Here is a 12,069-nt window from a genome sequence, read left to right as displayed (position 1 = left end):
GAATCTGTTAGAAAATAAATAAAAAACTATATTGTGTTAATCAAAGGGCTTTGATCATTCAAATTTCTAACTATTTCCACATGACAGAGTCCTGAAATCAGCTACTGCTCCAAATAAGGAGAGACAATATAAAGAGATTGTCATCTCTACTGGTTGCAAAGAGCTTGCAATAAAGAGAACATTCATTTTACATGTGAAGAAAAAAGCAAAGTCCAGTATCCAAATAAACATTGGAGTTTTTCTTCTTGAAGAATTTATTTCAAGACAATGTGGGGTTTTATCTCCAGATCCTCAAGTCTCCCAGCAGCCTCTGGCTTAAAACAGTCTGAAGAATGTTGTCTAGTTAAGCATCCCCTGAATAAACAGATAAACATTGCATTAAGAAAATTTCTCCCTGGATATCCAGTAACAAACCCAAATACTAAAGATATGGTGGGGGGAAGAAAAAAAAAAAGTTGTACTGCACTTCTCGTAAGTATTAATGCAGGTAGATAGGAATGCCTGTCAAAAATAGGACTAGGATTCCTTTAAAAGTGTCTTGTTTCATTGTAAAATAGGGAATTCTCCATGGGAAGGTTAAAGAGTTGGATTGGCCTGATAATTGGCCAAAGCCATTGACTTAGACTTGAAGGATACTATGCTTTAAACCCCTCTAAATAGATGAGGAAAAAAACCCTAGAAATTGCAGATACAGTCTTTCTGTAGCCTACATTAGGGGAGTCACTTTCATGCTTACTAATCTTGCTGTGGTAGAAGATGAGCAGTGCTGAGAACAGGCATATTACTTAACCTGTAATTGAGTTTCTTCGAGGGAGGGAAGGAAATATTTGAGATTCTCATTGAAAAAAGACTAACCGAAGCAGTGTAAGGCATATTCCCACTAAAATCAGAAGCTCAATTCATTCCATAAAGCTGAAGGCAGCGCCACAACAAAAGTGACCTTTCGTATTAAAACAAAGAACTGTGCTCTCAGGAAACAGCTATTTCAAGAGCAAATTTTATCAGCTAAAACTAATTCAGGCTTTCATGATTTCTAAACTTAAATATCCCCTCTTTAGAATGAATAAAATAGTGCGCATAGATTCCTTTCTGGAAGTATGAAGAAGTTCCCAAGAGTCGAGAGGAAAAATAGGTCTGTTCTGATATGAATGACACTATTGAAGGCTTCTTCACCCTGTCAAGATTCTGCTTAGACTCAGAAATCCTTGAAGTATTTAAGGTAATTACTAGGTGCACCCAAAATAGCTGTAGTGTCATACTGCTTTAGTACCAGCGTAAATTGCATTTAGTTTTTAATCACAAATGCTTCAGTTCCATACTGTGTACCCATATTTGGTCTTTAAAGTGTTAACTGGAGACCTTTTAGGTGAACCTTTTAGAAGCACCTATAAGTACCTCTGGAAAAAAAGTAAGACCAGCTGCAGAAAGACAAAACTGTCTCAGCGACACAAAGAGAAAACAGAGCAGATTAAATTTAATGTGAAATGTAGATCTAGAGTAGCTCTGAACTGGTAGAATAAGCCAGTCTATTGTGGAAGAATACAGGAAATTTCAGTAAAAGGAGCATTTGGCTAAGTAGAGAGCTTCTTGACAAACTAGAAATGAGCATATGAGACACAAACAAGGAGAAGTAAAAGAGAAACACAGAACTTTATTGGGTGCTTTGCAATAAAATCCAAGCTAGGAAAAGACTAGCAAAGGAAATGAAGGGTAGCAGGAAAAGGATCCTACAGGTACACTGCTTTCAAGAGGCATTTCAGAGAAACGGGGGGGATGTTGATAGATGAGGGAGACTACCTAGAGATAAAGGATAGAAAAAGGTTAAAGTATTCAACACTTCTCTTGCCTTTGCACAGCCAAAGCCTGCTCCCATGCCTCTACATGCAGCCACTTTGTTTAATGAAAGAGAGAGACAGAGGCAACAACAATTTAGGGACTATTCAGAGAAGCTCGATGTATTCAAATCCATGGAGCCACGATGGATTCAACTTGAGAGCTGAACGAATCAGTCCATATGTATACAAGTCTGCTGCCTACAACATGTGAAAAACTATAGAAACTGGGGGAGGTCTTTGACAGCTGGAAGAGGGCTAACATACCCCTCCTTGAAAAGGCAAAAAAGATCCAGTCAGCTTTAACTCAGTTTGTGAAAAGACCATGGAGCCCTCCTCTTGGAATTCATTTCCAAGCACATAAAGGACAAGAAGATACATCAGAAACAGTCAACACAGATTTACCAACAGCAAATCACATTTGACCAACTAAATCGCTTTCTACAATGGAGCGGACTAGCTTTATAGTTGAGGGAAACTGATTCATTTTTAATATATATAAACTATACATGTATGTGTGTATATATAGATAATGTGTATATATAGATAAATTTTTCACTTCAGTAAAGCTTTTGACACCATCTTCTGCAGCGTTCTCATTTGGAAGTCGAGCAGATATGTGCTGAAAGGACAAACTGCTGGCCAGACTGAAAATTGGCTGGAACACCAGGCTCAAAGGGCCACAATCAATAGCTTGACATCTGGCTGATAACAAGCAGTGAACCCTACAGATCAATATAGAAGCCTATATTCTTTGGTATCTCCTATCAGTGACCTAGATGATGACATAGAGCACACCCTCAGCAAATTTGTAGATGACATTAGATGGAGTGGCTGACACAATAGAGCTTCAGTTCAGAGAGACCCTGATGATTATTGTTAAACATCAAGAAATTTCTTGACTGGCACAGAGTGAAGTGAGAAGTTCTGCATACAGAGTGGGATAACGTCATGCCTTAATTTTGGTTGAGTAGCAGCCCTGCTGCAAAGAACCTGGAATTTATGGTGGCTGCCAGGGAGAAGATAAGCCAATAACCCACTCACTGCAAGAGCATCAAATGACATACTGGGCTACATTGTATGGTCAGCAGATCGAGGAAAGTTTACTGTTTAGTAATGGTGAGGCCCTAGAGCTCTAACCCTTCTCTTACTTGAAATCCCAAACTTAAGGCAACTAATAAAAAAGAAGGACAAATGTTTGCTTCCAACAAGCACCAGAAGAGTCCTACTTAAAATAAATATAAATACATATATATTGAAGATACACATCTTCAGTAAGATTAGGGGAAAAAAGTTTCAAAGTCAAAACAAGAAAGTGTGTTAAGCTTAGTCAATATCCCTTCTCAACCTCATGCTAAGCTTGCTTGGTACACTAGCATCCTTTTCCATGTAAGAGTAGAATGCATGGTGAAATACATAACAGTCGTTCCCATTTTTCTCTCAACCTTCCAGCTTCCAGTATTGGAAAAATTTCAGTTAGAAACTCAGTACTTTTAGTTCATGAAAGCACCACTAGATGGACACCAAAACATTTATTCCTGTAGTGTTGGCTTATGCCTGACACTTGCTTTCAGTGTGGAAAAGAACACTTACCTTGGTTCCTGAGTAAAGCGTCATCATTGGAGCTGGAATTATCCCAGCAATTGAGGAGATATTCAGGATTACCCCTTTTGTTCTGAAAGACAATGAAGATATATCATCATTAAATAAGGGAAACATCTTTCACATTTCAGAAAATTACTGCAAGCCTGAAGAAAACCTATAGGATGCAATTGAGATTAAGATCTCTTTAAAACCCCCAAACAAACCCTAATTGGAAATTTATTAATATGACATTAAGCACAGTATGAGCATTCAAGCAGCTGGTACAAATCAGGAACAACTCCAAGGTCAATGCAGCAAGAGAATCAAGCTCCATGCACACACACACACACACACACACACACTGGGCTAAACCAATTAAGTGAAACTGGCACAAGTCCAAAAGGCAACTTCTAAATCTTGGGCTAAGATGGCAGAAATGGCAACACAAGTTTGTTGTATAGTTTACATTTCGATAATCCCTTTCATCTTCTACATGTTGTTTCATGATGGATCTTCAAGATAGGAAGTATCTGAACCTACCGCTCAAATACAGAAGTGGTTTTATTTTCTGTAGTCATCCACTGAATATCTTCCACACTATATTAAGAGTTGTTTTACAGCTGTATTACAGTAACACTGAAAATATTCCACAATAATATTTAGGTAAGTGTCCCAATCTGAGATAAGCTACCACCTGCTCTGCCAAGCACTTCCAGAGCATGTGAAGGTAGTGACAGAAAGCAAGACTCCTGGATTTCCCAACCCACTGACTGATTTTGAGCATATCCATTTCTGTGACTAGTTTTACCTACAAAACCAGACATATTATTTAGTGCTAGGTAGCAAGAAAAATTAGTTTTAAAAGCTTCAGGCAAATTAGGGCATGTATGCTGTTAGAAGGTGCTACCAGATAGTTTAACACAGTGAAAGATGTGTCTCCACTTCTTCTCACCCTGTACTAAATTCAAGACAGTTTACCTGAATGTACTACTAAGTTTGCTGTGCTTAGTGCAGAGAACATTCATGCAGGTAGGCATCACACAGCTCAACTCCTGCAGATTCACATATGATTTTTCTCATCTATTTGTTAATCCTATGCTGCTGCTGCCACAATGACTTCAGTAGCCATCTTGAAAATAAACAGCTGAGCTCAAGTGACCCTTCAAAATTAAAAACTATGTAACTCTGAAAATTGTGACAATAGATTCAAACTGACATGGCTTCTGCCATGCTAAAAGTGTGAATTAAATCTGTGATTGATTCACTTCTAGAAATGAGATGGCTAGCATGACAGAAAGGAATCTTTTCAGTCATTTGCAATTTCAAACACCTTTGCTAAAACTTTGTTGTATTTTTCAGGAGTTATCTGCAAGGCTTGGTTGGTGAAATAAAGTAGTAACATGGATCAAAATATGTAGTATGGAGAAAATAAGACCACAAATTAATCATGAAATTTGACGACAGCAAAAGGTTAACAGTGGATGCCAGAAGTTTTTTCATATCAATACAGGTGGTGCTTGTGATATTTATTCATGAGATCAAATGGGGATTAGCAGTGAAATGAGTATTCACGCAGTTTTTAAGAGATTACCAGATCGGAGAATACTATAAGGAACTTTTTAAAGAGCTCAGACCACTATGTGAACAGACTACAGAATGGCAGATGAAAAATCAATATTAACAAAACCAACAACACATACTAAAGAAAATAACATGAATTAATCACAAACCTTGCAGGACTAAATCAACTATCCGCTCCCTGGAAAACCTGAACAAAGTCCACAAGGAGTTCTCTTTTGTGCAGCAGTCACCAAAAGCCAAAGAACAAGATGGAGGGAATAGCAGGGACACAGGCCCCACCACTGAAATCTTGTGTTACAGTCTATGGAACATATTTATCCCTCCAGATATAGGACAGAAATATTAAGAACCTGATGATTTAGCAAAGGGGAAAAGAAAAAGAAACCCTGATACATCGATGAGGTGAAAAGATTGGTTCAATTTAGCTATTTAAGAGACTATTAAGAGCAGCCGTGATAAGAGCATACAGACTAATGAATGACAAAGATCAAGATCTTGATTTATCCTCTCCGAATACAAAAGCAAGATGACATTTATTTAAATGAAAGACTGAAATTTAGATCTGATAAAAGGAAGTGCTTTTCCCATATTCAGACTATGGGAGTACTTGCCACAAAACTTAATTGAGGACAAAAGCTTAATAGGATTCAGAAAGGGGTAAGCATTTATATGGATAAACACGAGCCACGTGCTTATAAAACAAACTTCATGAAGCTTTAGAAGAGAGGTTGGCATTCAGGCTGTAAAGCACAGGTCTTGCAGCGTCTGGCTAGACTGCAACTTTCCAGCAGTAGTGACCATCATCTGGGTGCAGTGAATCAATGGTCTGACGCAATGAAGAAAGACCTCTTGGAAACACAACAAATTAATAGCAGCCCCTTGCAGAAGCTCCGTGTGTGCTCTTTGAAGCAGCCAGTGCCACTGTGGGTTTTGTGGTTTGTGTTTTTTCTTCCTAAAGAAAACAGCGCTAGACTTAAAACCTCCAGATAAAAGGAAACCGAGAAGCATGCATGTAGGGGGAACACTTCCAATTACTCCAATTACAATTTTGCTTCTTGGAGGAATTGCAGAAGAAATGACTGTAGGGAGGCATCCGAAGAACTACACGAGCATCAGTGCAGCAAAAAGAAATTTTGTCTCCATACAACTCAGCTGTGCACTTTAAAAAAAAAAAAAAAGAAAAGTTGGTCAAGATGAAGAGAGTCAGGCCCACACCCTCACACCTCCCCATCATTCTACCTTAAGCGGTCCAGCGCCAGGGAGGCTATATTTAGCCATCTCCCTGTTGCTGTGGCAACCAGCGCCTGCTCCAGCTGCACGCCAAGTGGAAAGAGCAAGCTTCCTCTGTAATGTAATTATGCACTCGCTACTTCCCTGGCAATAAATACCATAGTTTGATATTTATCTAGAAACCATCAACCGATTTTTGGTGGTGGTGGTTTTTTTGTTCCTAAAGGCATCAAGCCTTGATTTTCAGTTCTATGAGTCTCCCACCTTAGACAGGAGCCTGAAAATTTACAGAGGAACTGCTCATTTAAGTGTAAAAGGAAGCTGCAGATTATAAATTGTCACTTTAAGTGTTCAGAGCACAGGAGAGGAGCCACAGCAGAGAATCTAAATGCCATTATCAGAAGTGGCATTCATCTAATGCTGCTATGTTTATTATAAATAAAAAGTAACAGACACACCAAGATGCAGTCATGTTTTCTCCTTAACAGACCTGGATGCAAAGCATGTAAAGTCTGCTCTATTTCTGCATTTGTCTTGTAATATATTGCCATGAAAAAAACCCACTTAAATATGTAGAAGTACACATGATAGTACACTACACCATCTTGCAGCTATGTCACATCTATCTGCTCAACATGCTATCATTAGGAATAACAATGGGATTCCTAGTTTAGTTTTATTCTTAGAGCCTGGAGCCTTTTTTCCTAACGCACGGTCCCATGTGAGAAATTCGCGGTTGGCCCAAAGAGCAGCCAAGTACAGCTACCACTCGTTCATGCTCTTGGATTTGCTGGACAGCCATGTCCTCCTGTGGTTACAGACTCTTAGCAGTGTTAATGGCCTGTGAGCTATGACTATGCAGGAGCTGGCAGCTGCAGACGTTGCTTCTGTGCACTGCAAACCCAACTGACTTCACAAAACCAAACAGAAAATGGAAGCTTTTTCAAATATTTTTCCCTGGGACAGAAACCAAGGCCTTCACTCAAATGGAGCAGTCATTCAAACTGTCTGCTCACACACAGGAAAGTTCAAGATGTGTACTTTTTTTTTTTAACCACTATTAACCTTTTCTTTCCAAGCTTCTTCTTGAACATTTATCCTTGAGATTCCTGAGGTAATCATGTAGTTAGGAAAAGTGAAAAGAAACATGACGTGGTGTGCCCATAGGTAGTCAGAACCAGAAGTCAGCAGGATCCTGGTTTGCTGCCTTTCATTCAAATCATCTTACCCAGGTTAATATGTAACATTTTTCTGTTAACATGTAACAGAAAAACATACGCAGGATATTCTATAAGTAGAGTATACATCATTCTGTCCGAAGAAGCTGAAGAGATCAACTCTGCCAAATGGATAACTATGACATTTCTTTAGACAAAGAAGAAACCAAGGCAAGAAATTGTTAGAGCTTCAAAGTTCCAAAAATTGGTAACAAAACAACATTAAATCCTTAGAAAGCAGAATGGCTTTGGTCATGTTGTCATCTTCAGAACGTGGTGGTCCCACGAAAGGCAGGTCCCTTTATCTATCAATAATAGTACACAGGCAAGAAGTAACTTTTGACTTACAAACTCTGAGTACCTACCATCATTGTACTATAATCCTCATCCTCTACTCCAGCTTTATTGGGAAATATCACACCCCCACCCACTTCCCCAAGAGCTCTGTCTTGGGTCTTCCTTCCTAATTCAAGTTGCTTTACATTAAAAACTCATCATCATCTCTTGCTTGTTTAACTAAAAATCTAAGCTAGCCATTACCCTGCTGTGCTAGACACTGACTCCCATACCGGCCACTAGCTCTGGCAGTTTGTACCCACGAAGAAACTTTGCTTTAGATGTGAAACATTTGCTCTGCTTCTGTGCAACACTTGAACAATTGAATCCTGATCTGCAACGAAGACTCCCAGATAGTGGGATGACACAAGAAATACCAACTTTTTTCTTAATCTTTGTCAGACTCGGAGGTTTGCCCCATATATACGCTCCTCCTACAGTATTTGTTTGGAGGCAATACCACGATGAGTGTCATGAATGGTTCTACACAGCGTTCCTCAGTATTGTGAGCCTAGCTCAGACCTGACCCAAGCACAGCCCCCGGCAAGATGTGGTTGGTACTGCAACAGAGACGGCAAACAGCCTGGGACAGTCAACATCAGCAAGACGACAGCCTGGAGGGACACACAGAAACTGTGCACCTTTTAGTTTCACCTGGGAGCCAGCTAAGAAGTCAGTACACGTCTTCCGTGGCGACAGTGGTGTGCATTAACTCTTATTTTAAAGAGCTGGTCTCCAATTCTACTTTTCCAAATGATCACAGACTTTCCTCAATATACCTCCTACTGTATAATGAGAACATATTCTTTGCATCCATTTTACTTACAATGACTTAGAGAAATAGCCTTAAGAAGGTTATTCCCAGGAACTGTAACCGCCCCCTCAGAATAGCAGGTTGTTGAGTTAGTGCCGATGAGTCAGACGGGCTTTTTAATTCTGTTCTAAAAGGAATCACCACAACAGTGGAGAAGGGAGAGGAAAAATAAAAAGGGAATCGAGTGGAAAAGGCTTCCACCGTCTGATGATTCATGCACCATCAGCGTGACTCACCCAGCATTACTCTGCCTTTAAAACATGGAGACTAGGCTGATTAGTCACAGTAATGAATTTTTCAAGAAAGGATTCTCCCCTACAAATAATGATGACTTTGTCTGGATAGTGTTAGTGTGACTCACCTTTCCAGCATGCTGGGCAGCACCAATCGTGTCATCTGCAAAAAGAAAACATTTGTAATGGCTGAGAATGCAGACACCAGAAAGCCAGAGACCAAGGGAAGCCTCCCTTCCCTCCCAGAAGCAGCTGCCACCCCCTCCACCCCGACCAAGGCTCAGGGAAGCAGAGACCATACTTTGCGTAGGCAGATTATTTTTATTCTACCTGGATAACTTAGCTCTGTCAAGTAGTGTGTGCACTCAATCTGGTGAACCCATCCAGCTAGTAGCGTAAGTACAATAAGAGTAAATAAAAGAATGTCTTCACCGTTCTGCAGCATCTGTGGCCTCTAAACCAGAGTACTACGGTACACGTATGATCTTTCTCTCCCCACAAAAAGCATCTGTCTTCCTCAAGACTGACTAAATTTATCACCTATGCCAAGACTCAAGACAATGTCCAATTCTATGATTCTATAAATCTGTGGTTTTAGCTAGGCTTCCTGAACTGCTGATTTTAAGTTAAAAATAAGTTGTGGAGCAGCAAGAGCACTGGACAGAACTCGTGAAGACAGGTTTCCTACATTATGTTACCTACAGAAAACATTTAAGACACCAAAACATTTTTTGCTGATTACACAGATGTTTTCACTCTGAAGAACCTACACCCCCGCAAGGCAAGTAGCCTGGCAAACCTCCCCAGCGCTCTGGAAGCTCCTGCCTTCATTACGAGGCTGAGCAATCTGTTTACAACCTGGCTGAAGGATTCTCCAGAGCAGTAATCCTAAAACGAGCTTCCCAGTCGCAGACAGAGCAGCTCTGACAAGGGAAACAAATTGAGCATTGATCCAAACTTTGATGAGTTTTTTATTAGTGTGAAATAGTTCATTTTCCTACTACTAATCACTACCATTCTGAAATAAAATTTAAATCCAAAATTTCTCCCTTTAAGAAATAACATCAAAGTTCAGCTTGTGCCAAATACTACCCTGCACCCAGCCAACCCTGTTGATAAATGTCACATCACTGACACCAAAGACAGACCAGACAAGAAATATAAATTGTTACCACTTTTCACATCTTTAAAAGGTGTTCCAACAAAGTTCTTGAGAGCACAGTGAGGAGGGCGTAATAAAATACTAATGGCACTAAAATGTAATGGTACTCCCACTGATACCAAATTACCTTGATAGCCTAAAACATGAAACATTTGAGTAGTATGGGAGGAAAAACACACACACAAAGAAATCAGCATATACAGGAGCACAAAACACCTGTAAGCACTTTTTTAAAAACAAATCTTAATGTAGCAAGCTATTGATATTACTATCACCACTGCATTAGCCCTTACATATGACTGAATCTGTGTGTGTGTGTGTGTTTTTTTCTATTTTTAAATTATAAAACATACCCTTTCAGCAATAAAAGAGAAAAATCACAAAAGAAAACCATTTCAGTTGATTGCAGTTGACACACAAAGAAAATGGTAGAGAAGGGCCGTGTTTTGTATTTTATTGGCATTTCTCACTTAGAATAGATTCTGCCATCAGCCATGCTGCACGACGCTTCGCTAAGGGACTGTACAGGCAGGAGTTGAACAGACCTTCTTTCATGAAGTCGGCTGTTGACATATTTAACTCTCAGTACCGCCCCAGAAGTCAAACTAAGCATTCAGAGCTGGTAAACATGACCAAGCTAAACAGATCTGATGCAACTTCAGAAAAACCTCTAATGTTAAGTCTAAGCATACATCTGCTTTTTCATACACTAATGCTTCAAAAGAGATGTGGAAGCGACTATTTCTTTTAATGTTAAAGGATAAAGAATTATTTGGGCTGATTTTAAGACTAGTTCAAGACTGACAGATCTTTGATCTGGTGCAAGCTTTATGATCTCTCCCACAGATCCCTTGGCAAAAATCAGTATACTGTTTCTTGCCTCTAAGGGCAGTGTAATGCTGCATATCATCTCCATAGATTGACATGTGGACTGCAATTGCCTTCCCTTAGGCAACCCACAAATGGTCTGAAAAACACGTACAGGATCTCTCATTAATGCAGAGGGGACTCCACGTTTGAAACTTTGTCATAAACCCACAGAAATGCATTCATGGTCTACATCAAAACTGCAACTCACCAAGCAGCTCTAGCTTAGTATATCACAAACCTGCGGGTTACCATCAATATCCAAACAAAAGCATAGAAAAACATGCTACAATAACGGTTTGACTTATATAAATTAAAAAACTATGAAGCCATTGAGAGCCGAGATATAACAATAGGTACACAATTCAGGTAGAAATCAAGCAGTCTCTCGCCACCCGCTGCATTAAATAGTCTGTTTCTAAAGTTTAGCTGGACAGGCAATCAATTTTTTTTCCCCAACAGAACACCACCAATGGCAAAAGTGGATTTCATACTCAACACCACTTCCATTTGTTTCCATTAAAATTAATATTTTGAGGAAGTTTCAAAAATCTGTGAAATAGGGCAAAACTATAGGTTTTTCCTATCTGCATTTTCACATCTTGTGATGTGCGAAGAGAGATATATGTATATTCAGTATCATTACGTACAGAAAAAAAACACTGTGGGGGGTTTTTGTTGGGGTTTTTTTTAAGAATAAAATAACAGAAGGCAGCTCTCTGAGTCAGTCTCACCTCACCCAGCCAAGTCCATACTCACACTGTTCCAGCAGTGCAAGAGCACTATTGGAAAAATGCTGGCAGGGCATTCTGCACCCATATTCAGGCCTGGCAAATGTATACATTGTACAAACACACAAAATATTCCCAACAGTACATCACATAAACCAATCTATAGCAGAAACGTAGTTTTGCCACTAGTAACAGCGTCCATATGCGGTTGCATGATCTTTATCCAAAATAGCCAAACTGGTTAACAGTAGCTGTAATCTCAGACAAGCCACTATGAAACGGAGACTTCAGGGCCTTGCGATGGTTAGTAAGGGAATCTGGGGCATGGATTATTTTTTCCTCCCTCCTTCCAGTTGTGGGCAGTGATGTTGGAAGGAACAGGCAGACCCAATCTATTAATACATGGCTCCGTGGCTGGTGTCACTGTCACAACTTTGGATTTTTTGACAATAGCATGGCCTACATGGCAGCAGGCTTGCTGG

At 39.7% G+C, this 12,069-nt stretch overlaps 1 protein-coding gene across 1 annotated transcript in view; it reads right to left on the bottom strand.

Moving 5' to 3' along the window:
* HSD17B12 (hydroxysteroid 17-beta dehydrogenase 12) overlaps positions 1–12,069 on the bottom strand; it is a 57,807-nt gene that overhangs the window by 10,441 nt on the left and 35,297 nt on the right. Inside the window, exons 6-7 of the mRNA XM_009647610.2 lie at positions 8,956–8,990; positions 3,426–3,507 (exon numbers count right to left, since the gene is read on the bottom strand). Coding sequence (XP_009645905.1) covers positions 3,426–3,507; positions 8,956–8,990 — 117 coding nt within the window. The remainder of the gene's footprint in view (positions 1–3,425; positions 3,508–8,955; positions 8,991–12,069) is intronic.

The sequence above is a fragment of the Egretta garzetta genome, unplaced genomic scaffold (genome assembly GCF_000687185.1).
Source record: "Egretta garzetta isolate BGI_Z169 unplaced genomic scaffold, ASM68718v1 scaffold329, whole genome shotgun sequence".
NCBI classification, from domain to species: Eukaryota; Metazoa; Chordata; class Aves; order Pelecaniformes; family Ardeidae; genus Egretta; species Egretta garzetta.
The sequence above is the reverse complement of the archived record's forward strand: the minus strand, read 5'-3'. Positions and strand labels throughout refer to the sequence as shown.